Source organism: Elephantulus edwardii, unplaced genomic scaffold (assembly GCF_000299155.1).
Source record: "Elephantulus edwardii isolate Elephantulus edwardi_28Jun2011 unplaced genomic scaffold, EleEdw1.0 scaffold00171, whole genome shotgun sequence".
Lineage (NCBI taxonomy): Eukaryota > Metazoa > Chordata > Mammalia > Macroscelidea > Macroscelididae > Elephantulus > Elephantulus edwardii.
The window spans coordinates 3,766,961-3,793,849 of record NW_006399921.1 but is presented as its reverse complement, the minus strand read 5'-3'; the positions used below and the strand labels follow the sequence as shown (position 1 = coordinate 3,793,849).

Here is a 26,889-nt window from a genome sequence, read left to right as displayed (position 1 = left end):
TTCTGCCCTTCTTTTGAGCTCTCCTTTAGGGGTGGACATAGGGCGGCAAGGCAGTGAAAGGTGAAGGGGTGGTGGGATAGGAGCAGTAGTTAGAAAGTGCGACTGCCCCAGTGCAAGACGACCTCGTCGCGACCCTGCCTGGGAGGCAACCAAGTGAAGGGAAAACGAGGGCGCCCTGAACGCCACTCCAGCGGAGGGGCCAGCTAGGCGTGCCGGGGAAGGGCGCGCACCTCGCTTGGTGCCCTCTGCCTTGACTTCCCCGTCCCCGATGGGGAGGAGCCTGAGCGCCGCCGAGGCCGCCGAGCGGAGAAAGTGCGCGGAGGAGGCGCGGCGGCGGCGAGCCTCACACGTGACGGCGGCGGCGGGCGCAGCGGGCGGCCCGGAGCGGCGCGGCGGCCTCGAGCCCCGGGAGCGGCGCGCGCGGCCGGGACCCAGCCCGCTCTGCCGGCCTCGCGCTGCACATTCTCTCCTGGCGGCGGCGCCACCTGCAGTAACGTTCGCCGGAACATGGCGACAGGGAGCAGCAGGAGGGAGTCGCGACTCCCCTTCCTATTCACCCTGGTGGCGCTGCTGCCGCCCGGGGCTCTGGGCGAAGTCTGGACGCAGAGATTGCACGGCAGCCGCGCGCCCCTGCCCCAGGACCGGGGCTTCCGCGTGGTGCAGGGCGACCCGCGCGAGCTGCGGCTGTGGGCGCGCGGGGATGCCAGGGGGACGGACCGGCCGGACCAGAAGCCGCTCCGGAGGAGACGGAGCGCTGACCTGCAGCCGGAGCCCATCAAGGTGTACGGACAGGTGAGTAGCTTTGCCACCCGTTTTCCTCCAGCTCTCTCCTCACCCGGCACTTCCTCTCCCCCGCATCCATCCTTTGCAGTCGCCTCCCAGGTGCAGGCACCGCTGGGCACTTCCCGGCTTGCATTTGCTCCCCCACCCCACCCCCAACCACATGAGTACAACCATCAACACCGAATTACATTGCTCTTGCCTTCTTCCTGTCGAACGTATTCCAGGTAACTCGAGGGGTGCGGTGCTTTTTCCCCCCAGGGTGTTTGCACATAGGTTTAGTTTTCGGCAGGTATGGAGTATAGGGGAGTGCCGCTTCATTTTACATCTGGATGGAAACAGCTTTCCTTAGTGTATATCATCAGTTGGCAGTGGCAGCAAGCATCCTGCAGTTGCGGTACACTTGCATAGAACAGGAGGAGGGGGATGCCACACTTACATTCCCGGCGACAGTAATGAGTATAATAAACCAAAAAGCATGTCGACTCTCCTGGTATATAGCAAAGGGAATATGTGTGTGTGTGTGTGTGTGTGTGTGTGTGTGTGTGTGTGTGTGTGTGTAAGGGCAAAATTTGTTTCTCTGGCAGCTGTAAGGTCCTATTCATCCCTCCTCTACCCCCTTTCAAGATAGGGACTTTATTTTGGGCAGAAACCATCCCCATGACAATTGGAGATGTGATTGAAGAGACTGCAAGTATTTGAGGGCCATAACTATTCAGCCAGAGATTTCTTTTCATCGAGACAATGAGTTTATTAGCTCATAAGTAACATGAATTTCACTTTTATGGCCAGACTTACTGCATACCGAGTTTAAGAGTGAGTATCAGCATTAGTGAAATTAATGTGGTCCTTTTATTGCCTCATGAGACTCCCAGCCCTGTGGGGGAGATTGACATCAACAAAACTGGAAGGTCGTTGTGGGAGGAAAAGAGGGAACCTGGGATGTGGTAAACACACTCATTTCCTAGTGTCAGATTGTTCCCCTTTAAAGTAGAAATTAAAGGTTGTGCTGAGTGCTGCTTCTCTTCTCCAGTTTCCCCTTAGCCATTTCTTCAGGCAATCTATAGAGTCAAATGTTAAGCCCTGGAGCCAAGAAGAACCTTCATTATCAGCCACCTGGTCCTATTGTGTCATTTTTCTGATGTAGAAACCTGATGTAGAGACTTAGGAAGGTGAAGGGACTGACTGGAGCCACTGCGGTGTCTGTGGCAGGGCTGCCTGCTTTTCTGTTCTCCTTTATGTTGTCTGATGCCTCAGTGACCTTTCTGGGTGATCACAGAGTCACCCTGGCTTTGTACAGTGTTTCTGAAGTCTTTTCCTTTGTAAAGTGGAGTGGCAGTCCTTAAGGAAGGGGGGTGGGGGTGGCGAGTATGGATGGGAGAATTTGCCCTTCTGCATCATCAGCTTTAGGGCATTGGAGGTACAGGTAGGTATGTCTCTTTTGGATCAGATCTTTGTTTTCTTCTTCCCAGTCCCCATTGTATCCCATCTGGAACTTCTTTCTTGTACTGATTTGGAGAAGTCCGAGACACCAGCTCATGGAGGCTGATGAGATAGGAAGAGATTGTCCTCTCCCAGTCTTCCTACTGGGGGCTTTGTTCAACTTTTTTGGGTCTAGGAATCTTGAGGGGTGGGAGACAATCTCACTCACCTATGTTTCAGAGTCACCAGCTCTGAAGGGAATAGCTTCCTGGTCTTGAAAGTGCACACAGGTGCCATCCCCTGCCCGCCCCCCCCCCCCCCCAATCTGGGAATTTGGGCAAGCTAGAGATGAACTCTGCTCTCCTTAGGAGTGACTCCAGAAACCTCAGCTTTTATGTTTCTGGGCCAGCCAGAGTAAGTTTGCTTTTGAGAGAGGAGAGCTAGCTAGCAGTGAAACTCTTAATGAGCAGTTCCTCCCCAAGGCTGTCTACTTAGGGCTGCCTTCCAGAGCCATTGTTCTCTGTGGCCCCACGACTAATTAAAAGTGGTATGGACTTGAATATCTAAGGGTCTGGTTAGAAAGAAAGAAGAACTTCCTGGTACTGTGCTTTCTCTTACAAGCTCTATCTGGTACAAATGCTTTAGATGGCAAATACAACAATGAGCTTTTAAGCACGGCTGAGATTGTGAGGCTGGCACAGGATCCTGCAGGGTTTTGTTCTGTGGCACAGGGGGTTGCTTATGAGTTGGAGCCCAGTTGACCTAAAAGCAACAAGAAGAATCTGTAACTGAGGGACTGTGGTCATCCCTGTTGGAGAACCCGTCTGACTCCCATCTATTTGGGATGACCTTTCTGGCAAGGGTGGCCATTTGCTTCTATTTTCCCTGCGGCAAGCCTAGTTTAAACTTTGTCTGCTGGTTATGAATTGCACCCCCTCTGCTCCCCAGAGAGTGAGAGTGTCAGGATGCAGACTATAAATCACAGGGTCATTGTGCTTCTAGCCCTAAGCTAAGCTCTACTATATAGCCCCTCTTTCCTTTTTAACTTCTAGACTTAAACATTTCACCTATACTTTGAGGAGACTTAGAATTTAAGGAAGAAACAAAATGGATATAAATACAGGCATGTATACTGGATAAGAACCAATAAAGCAGCTACAATTCTGTAGTAATTTATTAGAGTTGGGGTGGGCTATGGAGATAGCTTGATTACGGGTTGGGGTGGACTCTGAAAGAGGGCAACTTCTACCGTCTCACCTATTGAGGCGAAGGGGGAGGCCTCTTACTAGACCTGACAGAGATGTTATCTGATCAGAGAAGCCCTAGAAGTGACTTCCACCAGCTTCCAGGGAGAGGAGAAAGGAAGGTTTTGATCCCGAATCACTTACAGAGGAAAAGTAGAGGGCCAGTGCAAATGAGGAAGACTTCAGTGAGGTAAACAGAGTGAGCTCAGCAGAGACTGTGAGGCCAACCTCGACTGGTCAGGGGTCCTTCTGTTACTCCCAGGGTTGCTATGACTTGGAGCTTGTCCCATGGCACCGTAGCACCTAACAAAATTCACATCCTACAGCCTAGATAAGATGCTCTCTCCTTTTTCTTTTAATACCACTTTACTTATTTATGGAGTTAAAATGTAAAGTGCTATCCAGTTATCAGTATTCATTGTTCCATGTTATTAATATTCACAGTTGTGTTGCTCACCCAAAGGCTGCAAATCTCCAGTGTTTTGAATCTACTGGTGGCCCGTAGGGGTGGAGAGAAGAGGAGCTGTTTCCTCCTGTATGGTTTATAGCCTTGGAAACCCCATTGAGAGCTGCCTAAGAGCTAGAACTGACTCTGTACCAGTCTGAGGTTTGTGTTGCTTGTTTGTTTTCGACGGGAGATTACTAGGCCTTGCCTGCCAGTCTGTCTTAGTCTGGAAAGTCCTTTGAAATCTGTTTGGTATCATAGCAACACCCAAGCCTCCATTGACAGGTAGTGACTTCATGTGAAATGCACTGGCCAGGAACTGAACTTAGCTCTTCTGCAAAAAAGGTGGGAATTTGCACCACTGTGTTGCCAGTGTCCTCACGTAAGTGAACTCGCCTTAGTAATTTTTTTTTACTGCATTTGTCCTGTTCTTGTTGTTATGTGCTGTCAAGTTGGAATCAGCTCATAGCTGACTTGCCAGTAGGGTTTCAGAAGCTGTAAATAGCACGGGAAGGGATTGTCCATCTTTTTCCTGTGGAGCAGCTTGTGGATCCAAACTGCTTGTGTTTGGGTTGGCAGTGCAACAAGGCTGTCAGAACTCCACTGTGTCCTTGTGGTGGTGATGGTAGTGTGCTGTGGAGCTGGGATGGATTCATAGCTGACCTACCAGGAGGTTTCAGAGTGAGTAAATTGTATGAGAAGAGATTGTCCATCCTTCTCCTGCCGAGCAGCTGGTGGATTTGAAACACGTGCCTTTGGGATTGCAGCACAGTGTCTTACTTCTAGGCCACCAGAGCTCCCCATTTGTTCTTAACATTTAATGTGAGAGAGATGGATTTTTGCCATCATGATTGAATAATGTGTTTGTAATAGTTAAATACAGTAATGTTACTGTTGTTATGTACTGTCGAGTCGAAACCGACCCATAGCTGGTGCTCTGGCGGGTTTTCAGAGGCAGTAAATCGCGTGGTGAAGATTGTTCATCCTTCTCTGTGGAGCAGCTGGTGGATTTGGATCATGTGCCTTCAGGATTGTAGCGCATCTACTTACCGCTAGGTCACAAGAGCTAGTGGTGAAAAGAATAACTAGCTGATACTAGGACTTTTCAACCTCAGTGCAAAGTTTGGAAGTTGATTGTCTTCCAAAAAAGAAAAAAAACCAAAACCAAGTCAAACAACAATTTGCCAAACGGAATTCTTCCTGATTTCAATCAGGCTGGTTCCCTCTGTGCCATTACATTTGCTTTTTCTTACCCTAAAATAGTCTTCTCACACTCCAGCCTTTGGTGGAAAAATCTATTCCATTTTCAATGTCCAGTTCCAGGGTTACTTCCTCGTGTGCGCAGACTCAGTGGAGAATGTATCCTTTGAGCTGGGTTACAGTACTTACTGCCTTACGCTGTAATTACTTGTTCAACAGCCTAATCTTCCTATTTGCCCCTTGAGGGCACGGATCAAGCCTTTCTCTTCTGTGTTTCCCTGGCACAAGGTGGGCCCTTAATGAATATCTGTGGAACCACTGCACACCTGGAAGAAGAGAAGCCTGGAGGGTAGGAAGAACAGGAAAGTTAAAAGAAAGCTATTGATATGGAGGGAGGACCAAGGTGGGACCTACTCTTGGATGGTGAAAATTTGTTGGCCTTGAGGTGAAGGTGTAAAGCATATGTCTCTCAGGTGGGGTGGGAGGCCGACTTCCCTGTGTTCTAAAAGTTAAAGTGAATGAAGAATTGGGATCGTATTGCATACTATCTTCCCTTTTAGGACTATCAGACTTGACTTGTGCTATTGGCATTGTGTTGGGGGGGAAAATCCTTTGGAATGAAGCACAAAGCCTAACAGGATTTACAGGTTTATGCTTCTACCAATGAACTCTCTGTTCATAATTCCTGCATTTTAGAGGCCAGGGAGTATTCAGTGTCTTGCTTTGAGACTGAAAAGAAAAGTGTCTGTTACAGCACGAGGTGCCAGGACAAAGAACCTCCTTTGGGGTGGGATATTGTTTGCCTTTGGATCTCTGTTGAGTAGATCCTTGCACGATACACTTGCTTGGGGAAGAATTGGCTGGTTGATTCTGAAGTCAAGATGTTTGACCTACATGTTTCCTAACGAAGATGAGAAGGTAAAGCATTTGCGGTTTCAAGTTGTCTGTAGGTGAAGAGTTACTTGGAGTGCTGTCTTGGCTTCGGAAGGGAAATGACCTTGAAAGACTCCTCCTGGCTACACTTGGGATTTTGTCTTCCTGTGTGCAGTTCCCATGCTCAGTCCTGGGCCACTGTTTTTTATTTCATTGTTGTCACGTGCTGTCGAGTTGGTTTTGACTCATAACAACACTGTGGGCAACATAACAAAACCCGCTCCAACCCTGCGCTAACCTCGTAATCTTTTCTGTGCTTCAGGCTCATTGTCCACTAAGTAGCTTGTTTGTCTTGGGATAGGTGATGGAGGCTTTGATGGGAAAGGAGACAATGAAGTGTCAGGAAATGGAGAATTAAAAGGTTGAAATGGATTGACATGCAGTTCACTTCTAGTAGGTAGAGAATGTTTAAAAACTTGCCAGCAACCATATATTCAATTATCAGTTGCTGTTGAGTCATCGTCAACTCTTGGTCTCACGATGTGTATCAGAACTCTGATCCAAAGGAGTTTACAAGGGCTGACTTTTCAGAAGCAGATTGCCAGGCCTTTCTTCCGTGAGATGGCTGGGCAGGTGTGAACTACCAGCTTTCCTGTTACCTGTTGAGTGTGTGAAGCTTTTGCATTGCCCGCCCTCCGTTGCCTAGTTCCCTTTCACCCAGTGCCCTTTGCCAGCTGGCAACTTAATGCTCATTTTTTTTGTTGCTCCTTCCACACAGAGTAGGTATGCCACATGTATATGTGTGTGTTTTGCTGTGTACCATTGAGTCAGAACCGACCCATAGCTGACCCTCCTGCGGGTTTTCAGAGGCAGTTAATCACACAGGAGGAGACTGCCCATCCTTCTCCAGCAGAGCAGCTGGTAGATTTGAACTGCTTGCCTTTGGGATTGCAGTATATGTGCATACAGCATACCATTTGACACTTAAATTATCAGTAGCTTTTTTTTGTCTGTAGACCTTCATAATGGGATTAACTAGTTCAGAATTTATTTATGGTATTGTGTCTGTGAATAGTTAAAGTTGTATTAAAGAGTGCTCTGGTGGCTTAGTGGCAAGAAGCAGCACTACAATCTCGAAGGCACATTGTTAGAGAACACCAGCTTCTCTGTGGGAGAAGGATGGGCAGTCTCTTCCTCTTCTCAGCTATGGGTTGGTTCTGACTCTACAATATACAACAACAACCCTTTCTGAAGGACAGGTGAAAAGAAGACACATTTTCATGTCATTTCCAGGGTTCCCGAGAGCCTGTTTGTAGAAGGGCCTCAGAACTTGGAAGGGTGCTGGAGAGCAGTACTCCAGAGATGTGAACTCAAGTGTGTGAGAATACCAGAATTCAGGATCAGGGAACTTGGTTGTAACCTGTGATCTTTTCAAGAACATTTTTCTTTATAGGTGCTGTAAAATGAAGTTAATAGTGTGCTTAATAAATTGCTTTGAGGCTTGGGATCCAGGAGACAGATCCTAATAGTGGCTAACATTCCAAAGCAAAAGGTGTGGTGTGGGTACATTTTATTATCAGCTTGTCATCTGTTCAGTGATGACAGCTGTCTCTGTATTGTCATTGTTGAGTCCTATGCCCCACATCAGGGAAGCCAGCCTCATCCTGACTATTTGAATGAGGAGGCCTAGGGACAGTCTAATGATCTAAAGAGTACAGTAAATGTATTTGTTTAGGGAGCTCTGGTGGGGTAGTCCATAGGGAGTTGTGCTGCTAACCCAAAGGCTGAGCCTTATTACCAGCAGTTCCTCTGGAAAAATATGGGCATTCTCCTCCTCTGCAATTTACAGTCTTGGAAACTCAGTGGAGGGTCAGCTAGGAATTGATTCCATCTCTATGTCCGTGACTTTTTTGACTTTGATGTATTTATTTTGTCTTTTTTTAAAAAGTGCCAAGTATACAAAATAGATTTTGTTTAGGCCAATAATAAAATGAGTTTGCATTCTTAGAGCAGAAGCCAGCCAATATAGGTTATAGCTGGCATTGATGTGCTTGGAAAAACCAGTTTGGAGTTGAGAATTTTTGACAATAATTTATTTAAAGATATTTGAGAGCTGACTATATAGAAATGGATTAAAGCTGAAGTAGTACATGGACCTTTTCTCTAATTAGATATTTAGTTGTGAGGGAGAGAGAGGGAGAGACCCTTTTGATTTGAATATTTGGGGATTAGGATTTTTCCAGAGAAATCTGCAGTGGTGCATATGGTTGATGCACATGCACTAAGACACTAGGAAAATGTTGGAGGCTTGAGTCTACCCAAAGGCACCATGGAGGAAAGTCCTGGCAATCTATGTCCAAAAAGTCAGATCTTTCTAGAAATTCCATTTTTTTTTTTTTAATTCCAGTTTTGTTGATGTCAGTCTCAATCCCAGGCCTTGGAGTCCCAAATGTCAGACTGTGTGGAGCACAATTCTGTTCCCTGACACTTACAGGGTCCCATGACTTAAGATTGACTTGACAGCAACTGGTGAAAAGCATTTTACCAGAAGTAGTGTGGGCTGCCGGGGTGTGAGGCGTTCTCAAGGTGAGGCACAATTCATTGGCAGATGGCACAGTTAGTCCAGCCATGTAGATGCAGAAATCAATTTCCCTCAGTTTAAAATGAGCCACAGTTAATTTCAAGCTAATTTATTGGTTTATCGACCTGTAAACCTTGGGCCTTCGAAGAAGTGGCATGGGCTGCCTTCTAGCATGGAAAAGGCTGATGACGTGGAAACCAAATGAGGACAGGGGAGTGAATGATGAAATATCTTTCAGGACTCGAAGGACAGGGTCCCAGTTCTCTTCTTATGCTGCGGTGAGATTCCCCCCCTTCGCAGCCTCTATTTTATTAATGGGAAATGACTTTGTGTGTTTTGTGGTGGGGTTCAGAGCTTCAAAATAATTGTAAAGGGAGCTCTGATAGCCTAGTGGTAAGAAGCTGTGCTATAGTCCCAAGGGCACACTGTTCAAATCCCCCATGGTAGAAGGATGAGATTTAGTGCCTCTGAAAATCCACTGGAGGGTCAGCTATGAGTCCATTCAGACCTGATGAGATACAACAACCGTAGCTGCAACCATGGTATTGTTTTGCCATTGGGTCAGTTCCAACTCTTTGGTGATGCAGGCTGAACAGAGCTTCATCGTATTTTTAAGTCTGTGACCTTTCAGAAGTAAGATTGCCAGGCTTTCCTTTTGAGGCCACTCTGGGAGAGTTTGAATTGCTAACCTTTTAGCTAGTTGGCCTGTACTTAAAAAGAATTACAAAATTCTGTTGTCCATTGGGCAGTTGTTAATTACAGTGGTTAAGCCCCATGTCCATGTCACCACTGTAGCCTATAACTCTGGAAGTTTTTCTCTTAATGTTAGGGTCCTCAAAGACAGAGTTGCCTAATAGAACTATCTGTGGTGATGGGCCTGTCTGTAATAGCCACTAGCCCTATGTGGCCCTTGTGCCTGAGGAACGGAATGCTCTTTTACTTATTTTCAGCTACTTGAAATTCATGTTTAAAGGGCCACATGTGGCTAGAGATTGCTGTATTAGGTATTAGGTAGTGTGGGTTATGGGAGGCCCCCCTCCCCCCCTACTCTGAGAGAAGCTGTGGTTACAGCAAAGGCTTCTGCTTGCTTCCCTCAGATGGAGGAAGGGAGAACATGAGTGGAGGGCTGGAGGCTAAACCCTAGGTTTTGGGGGCCACCATCCTTTTTTAGGTAGAACAGCGTCAATGGACCAAGGTAGGTCTCGTGGTCTTCAGTGACTGGGGCGGAGAAGGCTGACACACTTGCTTCCGACTGGGTCTTGCACAGCCTGCAAGTGTGTGGTGTGCACATCCATTGCATTCTGTTTAGCAATGAGAGATGTAAACAGTGCCTTAACTGTGGGGCCATCTCCCCACCCTGCCCCCTGCTTCCTGTGCCTGTGTTGACTCACCTCCATGGAGCTGGGGCTGCCTCTCCTCCACCCTCCCCTTCGGGCACTCATGAAGACAAACAGTGCAGGCGTGTGCATCCATCACCGTGCACACGCCACCCTGCACACATTGGCCCTTTTAACTTAGCATGCCATTGCTGTGGCTGCCGCTGCAGGCTTTGGCTTGGAAAATCAGGACCCTTCACAATGATTTATCTCTAGTCCCCTGAATTAGATTACAAACACAGCCACGGATTTTCAGAAAGGCAGCCTGATGTGATTATAGCCCAAATCTGAGTGGCAGACTAGGGCAATAAAAGATGTATGCCTATCAGACGCATCTTGTGCTGAGTAGGGGACAGCATGCTGCTTGTTATTATCTGGGATGGGTTTTTTTTTAAAATAAGGTAACATGTTGCTTCTATTATTTAGAAAAGATATGAGCTTATTTAGTAGAAATCTTCTTCCCCCTAATAGATTGAAGGAAGCCTGGGATAATATGACTGAAGTAATTGTTATGTGAAGTGATATGTGGATTTTGACCAATGAATGTGCTTGTGTGTACTGAGGGGAGTTCCACCCCACTTGAGTGGACTGGAAAGCTGAGAAATAGTGCTAAGATAAAGTTTCTAACTCTTGGAGAACTGACCAGAAGGGAGGTTCCTGGACAGTGCAAATGGTTCACACATTTTACTGCTAACTGAAAGGTTAGGGGTTCAAATTCCACCCTGAGAGGCCTTAGAAGAAAACCATGTTGTTCTGCTTCTGAAGGAAACAAAACAACAAGAACAAAAATCTCACCACATAAATACACTTAGGTTTATCACTCAGACCCATTGCTTTCAGTTCATAGCTGACCCTCCAGTGGGCATTTGAGGCTGTAAATAGCACGGAGCTGTTGGTGGATTTAAACTCTTGGAGAGTCGCCACCTTTGGGCTGCACAATTACAGATTACAAAAGTCAGCCACTGAGAGAAGTGAAGCAATGAATGAATGGAAATCCAAAATCTCTGTAAATGCTCATTAAAATTATTAAAAAAAAAAGTCAGCCACTGGAAATCCTGTGGAAATGTAGCTCTAGGTTAACACACTTGGGGTCTCCATGGGTTAGAATTAATCTGCGGGATGGTACCCATAAGGCAGTGGGGAAATCTGAGATCATCTGCTTGAGCTTGGTCAGCCTGGGATAAAATCATTACTGCGAGCAGCACTAGTTCAGGGACTCTATGGAGCCAGCAGGTGAGAGCCTCAAAGATGTGAAGCTGTGGGACTTGGGGTCAAGATAGTAGAGTAAGAGAGTAAGAGTTCTCTCTTAGCCTTGGGGGTGGATGCATGGGGGGTGGCTTTTTGTAAGGGACCTCTTCGCGGTGGGGGGAGGGAGGAGTAACCCTGGTAGCCCAAGAATCCTGACAGAGGAAGCTGCTCATGAGAGGCTGTAGGAATAGCATGGAGGTGAAACTAGGAGTGTTTGCAGGAGATGTAAATGCTTTAAATCTGTGCTCAGTTAATTGAGTAACATGAGACTGTGTACCTATGACTCACCTCATCTGTGTTATGTTTTGTTCTCTGAAGTTCTCTCTCTGCGTCGTAAAAAAAAAATCAGCCTGTTAACTGGGCACATGGTTTGCTGAATTTGGCAAGGTGTGTGGCTGGTGCTGTGCTGGTGGGATTACTGCAGGCAAACACAAGGCTAGAACCTTCAGTGTTTATAGGAGAGAAATTAAGGTGTGAGGTGGAGGCCTGGCCAGGGATGGAGGAACGAGCAGGGGTGTCAGGCTAGCAGTGAGGACTTCTGGGGCTCCTGTGTGTCCCGTTTGCTCTCCTAGCAGCTCAGAGAGCATCTCATGTCACTGAGAAACATGCCAAGCTGTTGGGTTGAATGTACTTTCCTTGCTCCACTAGTCTTATCTGTCCCTCCTCTCTGTGTGGTAACGCCATCAGGTCACAGCTGGCTTGAGGCCTTTGATTCGGAAATGTAACATTGCAGTACTTTTCCTTTGGGGTAAAGAAGGTGCTAGAAAACAATGTAACCTTTTCACCAGAAGGTTAAGTTTTGCTTTGTTCTCTCTATCCTGGGCTGTGGAATGAGGTCTCAGCTTGACCTAAGCTCATCTCTCGTTTTTTATGTTAATGCCAAGTTTTAGGCACCTGGTTCAAATCTACCAGCTGTTCATCAGAGAAGTCTGCACAGTTTCCTGTGTGATTTACTGCATCTGAAAACCCACCGGAGCATTAGCTTTGAGTCCATTCTGATGTCACTGGCACATAAGAACAGCTAGGAACCAAGTGTTAGCGAGCTCTGGTGGCCCAGCCTATAGAGAGTAACCTAAAGGTTACAACTATTCAAACCTCTCTGGCAGTTTGAGTTCACCAGCTGCTCTGGGGGAGAAAGATGGAAATTCTGCTCTGGTGAGATTTATGCCCTTTGAAGCCAGCTGGAGGGTGAGGTATGAGTCAGCTGCAACTCAATGCCAGTGAGTTATTACTAGCCTTTAGGCCTTGAAGCTCCAATCCCAGCAATGCCAATATTAATTGTTTACATGGAGTAATTTAGTATAGAAAGGCAAGAGGCAGTTTGGTAGTGATGAGAAAACAGATTTTAGCGTTTTGAAGTTTATTTATAAATCCTCATGTGATTTTTAAAAATAGTTCTATAAAATTGAGAAAATTTTGTTCATATTTTATATAGATGAGTGTCTTGAGGCTCAGAAATGTGAAGTGACTTGTCCATAGTTGTGTTGTTGTTGTCATCCACCAGCAAGCTAGCCCGCAGCTCTTGGAAACTCCATGCAAAGTGGAGGGAGATGCTGCCTGATCCTGCCCCATGCCTTCATTGACTGTAGTACCCTATAATGATTTTGTTGACAGATATTTTGGAAGTAGATCACCAGCCATTTTTTCCTAGGTGGCTTAGTTATGGAAGCTCTGCTGAGACTCATCCCACATTGGAGCCACACAGAGGCCTTCACTGATGGACAGGAGGTGGCTGGGGCATGTGTGCATCAACCAGGAATTGAACCCAGATCTCCTGCAAGAAAGGAGAGACTTCTACCTCTGAACCACCACAGCTGTCACTCAGTCACACATCTAGCAAATTGAAGACTCAAACCCAAACCTTCTGAGTGACTTCAGATCTGCTTTACCTTTCCCATCCCCCTCAAAATAATATGGAAGGCTCGCCTTCAGTTTGTTGTTGTTGTGTACCCTCAAGTTGAAACCGACCCATAGCTGACCCTCAGACGAGTTTTCAACAAGGACCCACAACTTTGTTACAGGGAAGAGCTGTCTCTTCCTGCTTGAGTAAGGAGTTGTGTGGCCATCTAAAGGCAGTTGGTTTGAATTCACCAGCTGCTACATGGGAGAAAGGTGGTATCTCCTCCGGTTCAATTTACAGCCTCTGAAAACCTGCTAGGGGGGTCAACTATGAGCTGGTTCTGACTCAACAGCAATGAGTTGGTTTGGGTTGGGTTGGTTTTTTTTTTGTTTGTTTTTTTTAAAATATTGGCTCTTAATGTTCTGGTTACACTGATTGTCTTTTATCTTTGCTAGGGTAGCAGGCCCTTCCCTTTCTTGGCCTGTGCTCTGATTTCTGCCCTGAGCCAGCATGTCCCTTCTCTGCTCATCTCTTCATCTGCTTTCCCATGATAACTCCCTTTTCAGCTTTGTGTCTATCCTGTCTTCAGTGAAACTTCATTTTCTCCCCATGTGAGGCTGTGTCTCCAGTTAAGTTTCAGCTAAAAATTATTTTGGAATTAAACTGATCTCATTTCCGTTGAGTTGGTAGTGACTCTTACCTGACCCTCCACTGGGGTTTTGGAGGCTGTAAATTGCATGGGAGGAAATTGCTTACCTTTCTCTTTCAGACCTGCTAGTGGATTTGAACTGCCAGAGAGCCTAGCTAGCCTTTGGGTTAGAAGCACAGCTCCCCATTGACTGTACCACCAGACGTTCCTATTTTTGGCATTGTTGTTGTTGTCATCATTGTTGTTGTTGTTAGGTGCTGTTGAGTACAACTCACAGTGACCCTGTGAACAACAGATCTGAGCCCTCTCCTATCCTGTCTCAGCTTCCCAATTTCTGACACATTTAAGTCCACTGCTGCAGTCACAGTGTACATCCACCTGGTTGAGGATCTTCCTCTCTGTTAACCTACCAACATGCCCAAAGGATACTATCTGAAGCTTTGCCATCCTTGCCTCTAAGGAGCACTCTGGCTGCTCCTTTTCCAAGATGTATCTGTTCTTTTGGCAGTCCATGGGATATTCTACTCATCTCCAACACCACAGCTCATAGACATCAGTTTTTCTTTTGTCATCCTTATTCATTGTCCAGCTCTCAATAGCATAGCAAGTGATTGAAAAGACCATGATCTGAACCATGTGTATTTTAGTCCTCAAACTAACATCATTATTCCTCAGTAATTTGGAGAGGTGTCTCTGATTGTGGAATTTCCTGGAGCAATATGTCTCCTGATCTCTGGACTGCTTGTCCCAAGCATATTGTTTGTGGAGCCAAGGAAGATGAAGTTGTTGACAGTTTCTGTGGTGAAAATTTTTGTTTTTCTGATGTTGAGATACAATCCATATTGAAGGCTACAGTGTATAACCTTCTGCAGCAAGTGTTACAAGTCCTCCTTTCACTAAGCAACTGTTGTGTTGTCTGCATAATGGAGGTTATTTGATGAGTCTTCCTCCTTTCCTGATGCCACATTCTTCTTCATAGATGCCAACTTCTAAAATAATTTGCTCAGCATGTTTTTTCATATTAGTTGTCTAGTATTTGTATCCTTTACTAATTTATGAATATGAAGCCTTGCGACCTTCTGTTTTCCTCACATCTAGTGTAGCATCTGCTGTGTAGTGCATGCACAATACATGCTTGCTGAAAGAGCCAGGGTTTTCAGGGAAAGGGGGTGGTTCGGGATCAGTCTGATGTGCTTATAGGAACAGCTTGGGGTGCACAGTCAATCCTCAATTTGGCAAGTCCTGGCTTAGGTCATTCCAAGCTAATATGGATCATCACACCAAAAATCTCTCCGTGATCTGAACCTCACCTGCAGAATGTAAAAGTAACTTTAGATGTTCTCTGAGATTCCTTGTGGGCCTGCTTGTTGTTTTTCTTACTTGTTGTTATTAGATTGTCTTGATTTCGTGGCTGCTGGTACCAAGGGTGGTGAATAAGAGTGGAACCAAGCAAACTAAAGCTGTTAATAATCTCAATCTCTTCACCGTCTATTAGGGTTCTGTCAACTGCCCAGTGGTGAGAATCTTTGTTTTCTTGATGTTGAGCTTCAAGCTATATTGAAGGCTGCTGCCCTTGACCTTCTGCGTCAAGTGATTTGGGTCCTCCTAAGTTTAATCAAGCAAGATTGTGACATCTGCATGACACATAAATTAAAATTTTTCCATTCTATATTACAAAGATATCAATTTTTCTTTGACTTCTCTTGTCAACTGCTCAGATTTCATTCACTTATCCCTTAAAGTGACATCTTTGCATTGTAACACTCTAAATAGAATTTTTGCATCAGATCAGCCTAATGCATTATGAGGTTTGATTTCCTAACTGCTGCTTCCATGGGTGTTGATTGTAGATCCAAGTAAAATGAACTCCTTGACAACGTCAGTCTTTTCTCCATCTTTCATGATGTTGCTTATCGATTCAGTAGTGGGGATTTAGGCTTTTTTAAAAAGTTGGAGTATAATCTATACTGAAGGCTATCGTGCCTCAAGTCCTCCTCAGTTTCTGCAAGCAAAGGTGTGCCACCTGCATTTTATAGGTTGTTAATGAGTTTTCCTCCAGTTCTGAGGCTGCATCCCTCACATAAATCTCAGATTATTCACTCAGCATACCGACTGCAAAAGTATATTTAAAGGAAACAGCCCTGATGCTTTGAAATGTCCTTTTAAAGCATACAGTATCTTCATGTTTTGTTAGAATGGCTGCCTCTTGGTCTATGCACAGCTTTCCTATGAGCATAATTAAGTGTTCTGGAATTTCCATATTTCTCAGCATTACCAATAATTTATTATGGACCATACAGTAAAATGCCTTTGCAACACCCATAAAACACAAGTAAACATCTTCCTGGTATTTTCTCTTTTCAGCTAAGGTCCATCTGACATCAGTAGTGATAATTCCTTGTTCCACAACCTCTTCCTACTTTTCCTACCAATCAACCTGGTAAATTAAGGAATGATTATTTTTATGACAAAGATTTTTCACAGGTTCCTTTCAGTAAGGAACCCTCTGGGGACAGCAAAGCATGCAATGTGTTAAATGACAAAATGTGTTGACAAGAAAGTGGTGAATAGGTTTTTCCTGCCGAGGATCAATCAGGAATGAAAATATGTCTTTCTGAACTGAGACTGTAAATCAGGCAGAATGCAATTATCACCCTTTTAATAAAGAAAAAGGAAAAAGCATATTTTTTATATATAAGGAAAGTATAACATCTTCAGTGAAGGAAATTGTAGGATATGCTTAAGTTTTAGTTCAAGGTCATTCTTAGAAGTGACATTTCATCTTGGAGAAGTCTGTTCTCTATGCATGCGCTTCAGCATCTGCAAAATGGGCTGCCTTGAGCCTTGCTCATGGGAGTAGTTACTATGTCTTGTGGGCAACACATCTCGTACAAATGCAAAGGTCAGATGGGTGAGGTGAGAGGATGCCAACAGAGACAGCCTACAGGGAGCTCAAACTCTCCACTCTCCTTCTGAGGTGGAGAGTCCGAGGACGATAATGAGGTTACTAAATATAGTGAGAACACAGTCTAGAAAGGGGACACTGTGGGGCATTTGCATGCCTAGTATTTAGGTCGAGCAAAGGGATGATTTGAGAAAACCTTGTTATTCTTGGACCTTGAGTCTGCCTTTGGTTTCCTCAGGCCCATCATCTAGTTCAGGGAATTTAGCGGGCGCCCCTGGCCTCATAGTTGAAGGACAGGATATTTGCTTTATATTTCATTATAGAATTTTGAAAATGCTTCTTTGTATTTCACTGAGAGAAATGGAGAAAGAAACCAGCCAGCATTATTTGTCCTCCTGGTGCTGTGTTCTGGCAGGAAGCTGTGTGGGAACAGTGAGGAGGACAAGCTGTGGGTGCCTGAGACAGCTGGCCTGATCTGTAGACTTGACCAGTTGGAGAAGGTAATGGCAGGAGAAATGGAGATGATATATGGCCTCTTCCCTTAAGGATCCCCACCCCTCTACATAAACCTCAATGACCAATTTTGGTGGACTTAAATTCAGCATTGGTTCTGACTTACAACATTGATTTCCTGAAGAAGTACTCTGTGGACCCAAACCAGTTGCTATGTAGTTGTTCCAGACTTATGGCCACTCTGTGTGTGTCAGAATAGAGATTTCAGTGACTGGTATTTTAGATGTAGATCACCAGGCCTTTCTTCCAAAGTGCACCTGTGTGGATTTGAGCCTCCAACCCTTTGGTTAGTAGCCTAGCACTTACCCAATTGCATTAGCCAGGGACTGTCCTATGTGAAGTGATCATTAAAGCACCTCAAAGGGAGTCTGGCAGTATGCTGTTGTTATGTACCATTCAGTGGCAATTATCAGGGCTGACCCTCCAGTGGACTTTCAGAGGCTTTAAATGACACAGGAAATTGCCTCTCTGTTTCTTTTGGAGCATCTGGTGCCTTTGGGGTAGCAGTGCAACTCCTTTCCACTAGGCCACCAGAACTCCCTTGGTCAACTATGTTGTTGTTAGGCACTGTTAAGTCAAGTACGACTCATAATGACCCTATGAACAGTAGGCCTGAACCCTGTCCTATCTTGTGCTGTCCTCATCAGTTGACACACTTGAGCCCATTGCGGCAGTCATCGTGTCCATCTCGGCGAGGGTCTTCCTCTCCTTTGCTGACCCCACACCTAAGTGTGTACTTAATTGATGAGGGGATCATAAGGAATCAGCATCTTCATAAAACAAGTTCTTTATTTGCCCTCCTGTGTAGACAACCCAGAGCCTGGTGGTGGTGGTGGTGGTGGAGTTTGGCTGCAGATTCTTTCCTTTACTCCCAGATCTTTTGACCTCTTTGAATCTCCTGGACCTGCTAGGAGACTCAGGAGTGACCTGCCTGTGTCAGATGTGGTGGGGGCTGGGCAGGCGACCTGTGCTGAAGCCACAGCTCTGCAGATGCCGAGACGGCTCTTGACAGATTGCTTTGGCCAGAGACCCAGTCCTCAGCCTGCCTCCTCCATGACTCATTCTAGCTGCCTATTTCAGTGGCCTGAAGGATCTCAATGAGATGAAAGAACCAATTCTTAAAAGTGGGAGCTCATTGGGACTGGCTCAGCACTTGAGAAATAGCTTGTGCCTTAGAGGTCACTGGGATGGGTTGTTTTATTTTAAATTTATTGAGGTGAAATTCATATCACATGAAATTCTCATTTAAAATGTATTTAATCCAGTGGTATTTAGTATCTTTACCATGCTGTGCATTTTCATTATTCCAAAATAAAACCATGGGGTTTTATTTTGGCCTAGTGTGGTAAGAAGCTGCACTGCAATTCCAGAGGCACATTGTTCGAATCCACAATCTGTTTCATGGAAGAAGGATGGGCAGTCTCCTCATGTGAGGTTTACTGCTTCTGAAAACCCACTGCAGGGTCAGCTATGGATTGGATCCGACTCTACAGCACACAACAACAACAACAACTCATTATTCAGTCACTTCCCATCCCCCTCATCTCAGCCTTTTGAAAACATGACTCTGGTGTTTTTTTTGTTTGTTTGTTTTTTTGCTGCTGTGGATTAAATAGTTGGATATTTTATATGATGAAATCCCATGACATGTGTCCTTTCCTGGCTGGCTTCTTTCCCTTGGAGGGTCAGCATCTCTGTAGTAGTGTCAGTAAGTCTTAGAGTTTTAACATCTACTTAGAATGTGAGAGAGGCAGGCGGCTTAGGGCAAGACCTCATCTTCAGCCTTCCATGTGGGAGACCTTGTTCTGTTCCAGCCGGTGCAACTCCTGTGTGGTCATGCCTATCTGCTAGTGGAGGCTTGTGTGTTGTTATGACGCAGGACAGGTTTTAGTGGAGTTTCCAAACTTTTGATGAATCAGTCGAGATGAAAGCCTTATGGGTCACCATCATCTCATCTGTGTCTCATTCTAGGCTGGTGCAGGACCAGGCACCAGTTAGTTTGTGTATGGGGTCACCATGGTTGGGGACAGGGGTAGATGACATAGCTAATTACAACAAGATAAACAAGACAAAGAGCTAAATAAAAACAAACCAAAAAATCTCAACTCATTGCTTTTGGGTCTAAACCAATTCATCACTGACCCCTCCACTGGGCTTCCAAGGCTGTAAACTGCATGGAGGGAAGTTGCCTATCTTTCTTCTGTGGATTTGAACCATCAGATTACATGCAGCAGTTGAGTTAGCAGTGAGATTTCCTGTGGACTGCACTTCCAGAGCTCCCGCAAAAGACATCCCCCCACCACCACCACTCCAAGAAGAACGAGTCTCTTTTGGCTGCTGTTATTGTTTGGACTCACTGAGGTTTTGCCAGGTTTTGAGGTTTTGACTAAATCCATCATTCCCTGAATCAGCTGCATAGACACCTGGAGTGTTTCATGAAAATACTGATTCCTGGGCTCTGGTGTGAGTCAGTAGTCTGAGGATATTGACATGAACCCTTTCAGACCTCCTGGTGACCTCGGGGAGCCTCTTCCACCACCCAGGATTGCTTTGACTCTTCACGACCCCCTGAAGCCCCCAGAGTTCTGTTCCTTTTTTGTTGGTGGAGCCAGGGTTTGGAGGTTTCTGTTGCATGCAGTTTTTCTCCCGTTTGCTTTATGAGGGGAGGCTGGCTGGGGCGGGGGGCACCCTCCCTGCTGCTTTTACAGCTCCAATTAATTGTGTCTCATTTATCAAGCTCCAGCTCCAGCTCCCTGGGAGCTGAGCATGGGAGAGGGAAGTCTGTGCCCGCCCCGGGGTCGTGGTTTTAACCGACTACACATCAAGGTTATATTACTGGAAAAGCCTCCCTCCCACAGCTTCCCAGGCCAGTGTCTTTGGGTTTGTGGAGCAGGCAGAGCTGATAAGAGGGAGTTGGAAGCCCTCAGCAGCCCCAAGAGGGCTGGTGGCAGCACATGCTCTGGGGGAGGAGGTAGAAGATCTCTGGAGATGTAGAGGAAACAAACAAACCAGGAGGAAACCACTGATTAAAACAGGGGCTCCAACCTTGGGGACTTGTAGGCTGTTCTTGATTGTGGGGCTGCCCTGGGGCTCTGGTTTCTTGACTGTCTTTGGTGGAGAGCTAGTTACAGCCTCCTGCCTTGAAGGCTCTGCCTCTCTTTCTCCTGGGGGTGGTTGAGCTGGAGGCTGAGGTGACAGTGGCAGTGGAATGCATTTATTTGCATTAATAAGTTGCATGGCCTGCTGGCCTGCTTGCTGGCTCCTTTCCAGCGGGCGCTCGGTTTCCTGTGGCTGACCTGTGGTTGTGATTTGCCAGGACAGGCACCTGGCTGCTTTGGGAATCATCTGTGACTCACTGGTGGCTCACGGGACCCAGGTGACCAGGATGTGAAGCTATGAAATCTGGTCAATCTCAGGAGCCAGGCCGTTTGTGCTGGTGCCCGGTGACTGTCTTACAAGCCATTTTTTGCCAGGGATTTTTCACCTCCCCCCACACTGGGCTGCCCTTTCATAGTCTGCTCTTTGGAATAAAAAGGACAGCTAATAAAAAAAAAAGTCTTTTACATTTTTTTTTAAGTGGCTTACCGAGCTGGTCTTCTTGACTCCTTCCTCCTCCTTTTTTTTTTAATAGCACTGAGTATTTTGAGGCTTGCCTTTTAGTTCCTCGCACCCCTTCACCTCCCCTAGGATTGGTTGAGGAGCCTGGAAATCTCACTTTCTCTTAGTGAAAAGATGAGTGAATTGTTTTCAGACCTCTTTCACACTCTAATCATTGCAGAGCTTTGTAGCCAGTTCAAAGTGTTATCTGATCACTGCCTGTCACCCATTTTGACAGTCTGTCTTTGAGGAGATCCAAGCTGAACATTGAGGGGCAAGTCCTTTACATTCCTGACCGTTTCTTGTGCTGGTGTTTCCCTAGTACCCTATTTATTTCCCTCTGACCCCAAGGAAGATCTGGCTGGCATGAATGATTGATGTTGAACTGCTGACCTGAAGATGGATGGTTTGCATCCATCTGGTGATACCTTGGAAGAAAGGCCTGCTAATCTGCTCTTGTAAATATCCCAGCCAGGCAAGCCCTGTGGAGCAGTCCTCCTCTAATACATGGGGTTGCCATGAGATGGAATCAACTTGCAGGCAATCTTATTTATTTATTTTTTTTCCTGAGTCTCCAGGGGTGAGAATTTTATCATAGGTTAGAAGACTTCTGGCCTGAACTTCAAGATCATCAGTGCTGGTGGGCTTCCCATCCTCCTGTGATTGCGGATATCCTTAGGGCTGGACGAGAGGGGTCCAGGAAGGCTGGCTTGAGGCTTTGTTAGCTGACAGATCCCTTTAGCACTTTTCTCTCTGTAGCTCTTTGTGCTAAACTATTTATTTTCACTTTGGGGGCCATGCTTGCCTGTTTTTATCTACCTGGGACTGGAAAGGGACATGTTGGAGCATCCTGTTTTCCTGAAAAATCTCAAGGGTTGTAAAGAGGTCTCACTGCAAATACTTCATTTCTCAAAAAACTTTGGATCCTGGATCCAATTAGACACAGGTGCTTGAGACTCAAAGCAAAATCGTTAAGGATTAGCCCCCTTGTCAGTCCCTGCCAAGTTTTGGGCGCAGGTGTTTCCCTTCTCTCTGGTGACATCTGAGAGCACCTCACAGAGTGGGTGGAGACTTGTTAGGGTGTGGTGGGGTGAGAGAGAGAGAAAGGAAGAGAGCTTGCTGTGGGGAGGGCAGGGAGGGCCTGGCTCTGCCAGGTCTTTGCATGGTGGGCGGGCACTGAGAGGGCAGGTTGTGAACTTGAACTTGCATCAGTCCAAGCGGGGAAGGTGGGAAGTTGCAGGCGGGAACGTGCAGAGGCTGCTGGGACTCCCAGAAGCCTCATCTCCTTTCATTTGTACCTGCGATGGCCAAGGCTGAGGAGGTGGTCTGTTAGCCTTTGCTCTTAGACACAGACCTGCAAGAGAGAACATTTGCCTTTGGCTTTGGGAGGATTTGTCCTGATTCTGAACATTACATTGGTTTTCAAATATTTTGACATTTTGGTCATCGCTTTGCTTTCCTTAGAGAGAATGAATTGTATGGACTTGATTTTCTACAATGCTGAGTGTGAGCTGGTGTTCTCCAGCGAATGGTAGCATGGAAAAATAAAGTTACTGTGGTTAGTTTTTCCATAAAGCAAAATGGGTTTAAGATAAAGAACTGCTCTTTAATCTAGGATTATCCCTTTTCTCAGTTTTAGGTGTTGAAGTACCTTTTGTTTAAAAAAATAAAGCATGGTCATTGTATCAGACCACCACTAGTGCCTGTTGCCATTGAGTCAGCCCCTTTATTTTGCTGACAGCCTACCTTTCCCAGCATGATGACCTTCTGCTGTTGTTATATGTCCTTGAGTTGAGTACTGTTCATAGCAACCCCGTGAACAGTAGATCTGAACCCTGTCCTGTCCTGTGCCATCCTCATCATCTCTGACCTACCTGGACCCATTGTTGCTGTCACTGTGCCGTTTCCTTGAGGATTTTCCTTTCTTTTGTCAACCTTGCCACGCATGATGACCCTCTTTAAGGAATAGCTTCCCCTAGCAACATATGAGACACAGAGCTTCACCACTCTTGTCTCTAAGGAGCACTGTGGCCACACTTTTTCCCAACACTTACGTGCTTGTTCTTTTGTCAGTCCATAGCATATTCAGTACTGTGAATGTTGTTATGAGTTGTAGTTGACTCGATGGTACCTAACAACAACATAACAGATGAATTCCTGAAGCTCTGAGTATAACCCAACCACAAAAAGTTCAAAAAGAGCATTGTAGTGATTAGTGGAGGCCTCCAATCTTCTTTTATTGTTGTTGTTGTTGTGTACCATCGAGTCGGATCCGACTGGCACAGGAGGAGATTGCCCCTCCTTCTCCAGTGGAGCATCTGATGGATTCAAACCACATGCCTTCAGAATTTCAGCACAGCTTCTTGCCACTAGGCCACCAGAGCTCTCTCGAGGCCTTCAGTCTTAAGCTCTGCCTTCCTCTGGGCCTGTGGGTAGGGTAGGAATACAGATGGTGTGTAGACTATGCATAAGGCCAAGACTGGTCGTAGCAGTGATAACCTTCCTTCCCCTGTTGTTAGCTGGCACCCACTTCCAGGGCCACTTTCTATGCAGGGCAGCCTGGGAAGGGAATGTCGCTGTGCCATTGGGAAGAAGAGGAAGCACATTTGGAGAAAAGCTAGTTAAGTCCTGACACAGTGGTTCTTATTAATATCCATCAGTGGCAACATAGAAGCTGTCAACCAGTAGAAGTGTCAACAGAAGCTTGTTGGCCTTATTTTAATATCTAAGAAATTAACTATGAGCAGTAATCTAAATGGAGTAGTTATTTGATCGTAGAAATAGTTTCTATTTTGAGACACTTAAAGAAATTAACCTGCCTAATGTTGCTTTCCTTTGTTCCTCATGTGGGTCAAGGGTTCGGGCTGAGAAAGCACCATCTGAATGGAGGTATGAAAAGTGTGTGGTCTTTTCTGGACTGTGCTCCTCCCATCCTCCCATAAGGCACATGTTCCATGTTTTTGCCTAAAACCTTTTTTAAAAAAATGTTAATCAAGATTTTATTATAAGTTTATAAAGAACTTGGATTTCCATTAATTCATTATTGCACATTTTCCTCCCTGCCCCCCTCCTCCCCAGTTTGGTTTTACTTTAGAAAAAGAATTCTTTTATTGTTATACAGTCCCCCCTCTCCAACCAATTTACTATGCAGCTCTTATTCTGGACTCTTGTCACACCCATAATACCTAATCATATAATCCTTTTATATAGTTCTCTCTTTTGTCAGTTTCAATGTCTTGTACATTACTTATCCCCTCTTTTCTTAGTTTCCCTCCAACCCCCCTGTCAGTTTGTTTTATAATAGTGACATTACATAGTATTTGTCTTTTTTGTGTCTGAGATATTTCACTCAGCATAATCTCCTCCAGGGTCACCCATTGTGTATACTATTTCATGAGTTCCTTCTTTTTTATTCCCCCCATCCCATGTCCAAAGGTGACTGACAGTAATGGCTACATTAGCCACACTGCTAATTTACCTCCAGAATTTTATCTAGCATATGAGAAATATCCTGAGTTCCTTATTTTTCAATGCAGCATAGTATTCCATTGTCTGAATATGCCAGAGCTTCTCTTTCCATTCGTTTGTTGATGGGCACTTGGATTATTTGCATCTCTTTGCTATTGTGAACAAAGCAGCAATAAACATGGGTGTGCATATATCTGCTTGGGTGGCAGTTATAGTTTCTTTAGGGTATACTCCCGGTAGTGGAATTACTAGGTCAAATGGTATTTCTATTTCCAGCTTTCTGAGGAAGCCCCATAGTGCCTTCCATAGTGGTTGCACCATTTTACACTCCTACCATCAGTGAATAATGCCCCCAACCTGCCCTGTTTAAAACTTTTACGTGTTTATGTCACACAGGTAAAGATGAGCATAATTTAAGATTGAGACTTTGCACTAGGCAAAAAATCAGAAGCTAGTGAGAGCCTGCAAAGTGAATCACCTGTACAGTTCAATGCAGAGGAGCCAGGGGAATGAATGTCTCCTTTGGGGAAGCTGAGCGTGGGCTATACTGGGGTAGAGGTGGGACCATGGACTATAGACCATCCCAGTCCAGTTCATTGGAGATAGGAAACAGAGGTATTCCTGAGGGACCGAGGAGAGAGCATCTTGATCTAGGTGGCTTGTGGTCTTCGCTCATGGGTCCTCACACCTGTGCTGGCCTGATCTCTTTCAGGTGAGCCTCAATGATTCCCACAACCAGATGGTGGTGCACTGGGCCGGAGAGAAGAGTAACGTAATCGTGGCCTTAGCCCGGGACAGCTTGGCGCTGGCGAAGCCCAAGAGCAGTGATGTAAGTATTTGGATTGCACTGGCCACTCCTGTGGGCCATCCCCCTCCCTTTTCTGATTCTACACAAAAAATAGTGGCTAGGTGAAAGATGGCTCTGGCAAATTAGGTGATGGGAGGAGAATGTAGAAAAGAAGACATCTGGTGTTTGCTAAACACAACGTGGTGCTTTCAGTGTTGTGCGCAGATCCGTGCGATTACTGTTGAGAAGTGATAAAGTGTAATCTGAATCATTACATCAGCTCCACAAAATACCAGCAGGACATTCCCGGGCAGAGTTGCCCGCCTGTGACAGTGCCTGATGAGACCTGATGGGTCTTGCCCACCTGCTGATATATGTCTCCTATCTCGTTTCAGTTGGGTGAGTTGGGGAATCTGGTTTTCTTATAGTCCTAATTTCCACTAGATGGTGGAACGTCAGCTCACGTACTTTGGTCATGTTGCCAGAAAGGGCCAATCTTTGGAAAAAGACATCAAGCTGAAAAGGTACAGGCTTAGGAAAAGAGAAGACGATCTCCAGCAAGATGGATTGATACAGTGGCTCTAACAATGGGGTCGAGTATGGGGGAGATCATGAGGCCAGGTTCAGATCTGTTATTCATTGGGTTGCTATGAGTCATAGTTGACTTGATGGCACTCAACAACAACAATTTCCATAGTAGTTCAGGTTTGTTTGGTTTTTTTTGAATAGTTGTTGATGTTTCGGAGTTAGGTCTTTTATTAGACCAAGGATTATAAACTCAAAGGTCTGCAATAGACAGGGCAGGTGATGGAAAAGATTGAAGCCATCTCCAGGTTAATTACACTCTTATTACTTCCATGACAAAAATTTGTTACTCTAATTTTTCTTGATGAGTGTGGGTCTCTTGGGCAGTATGTCATTTCCTCCCTTCTGATAAAGGTTCCAGAACTATTCCATTTTTTCCTCTTTAATTTGAATGTAGTCTCAATGGTAGGGAGATGAAGGAGGCAAAGGGGACTTTTGTGACCTAGAGAAGACTCACTGATCAGTTCTGAACTCAGCAGGACCGTTGCCCACTGTTGCTGGAGCTTCTAATGTTGCGAGAAAATCCCAGAAATCTGGAGTTTTAGGGAACACCACTGGGTCTGAGAAGTTGGCAGTCAGTGTATAGCTTTTATAAACACTGTGTGTGCCAAGTAAAACACATGAGGGCCAGTGCTGGTCCTTGAGTCCCACGGCTGCGACCTTGCCTGTGACCTTTTCCATGTGGAAAGAGGCTCAGGGGTCTGCCTTGGAGGTAAGGCTCTGGACAGGAGACACACTGTGGAGCTTCGGTCATTCGGTAGCCTGGCCGGAAGAACCCACCACTTGTGAATTTGCTAACATATTTGCCTATCAGCTTTAGGATATGCCTGTAACTCTTGATTGTAGATTAGCTTTCAGTGAGGTCCCTCTGTGTGTGTGTCCACTGTCTGGGCCGGATGAATTTGGAGTAGGGGTTGGGCGAGAGCGCCTGTTACTTTCTATATTGAACTGTGGCAGCCAGAGACAGCGAGGGCGGAAGAAGGGCTGGCAAGGATGCATAGCTTAGCTCAGGGAGGGTGCCTGCATGGTGTGACATGTGGGAAACCACACAAGCTGACAGACAGTATGGGTGTAGTGCTCTGGAGTGGGAGGAAGCTTGTTATAGGCAAAGACTTAGACCCATTTATAAATGCCATCAAAGCTGGCAAACCTTTGTGGCCACAGCCCACAGCCTGTGCGTCAAGGTCTCTAGAGGTACTGCCTGTGTTAGTTACCTACTGATGCTGTTATACAAATACCACAAGTATGTGGCTTTAAGGAACAGAAATTTATTTTCTTACTGTTCTGTAGGCCAACAGTCTGAAAATCATCTTTGTTCTTGGGCAGTCTCTCTCTCTCTCTCTCTCTCTCTATATATATATATATATATATATATA

General features: G+C 45.6%; 1 protein-coding gene across 1 annotated transcript in view; it reads left to right on the top strand.

Moving 5' to 3' along the window:
• Window positions 1-507: 507 nt before the first annotated feature.
• SORL1 (sortilin-related receptor, L(DLR class) A repeats containing) overlaps window positions 508-26,889 on the top strand; it is a 236,260-nt gene continuing 209,878 nt past the window's right edge. Inside the window, exons 1-2 of the mRNA XM_006895608.1 lie at window positions 508-792; window positions 24,854-24,970. Of these exons, the coding sequence (XP_006895670.1) occupies window positions 508-792; window positions 24,854-24,970 (402 nt within the window). The remainder of the gene's footprint in view (window positions 793-24,853; window positions 24,971-26,889) is intronic.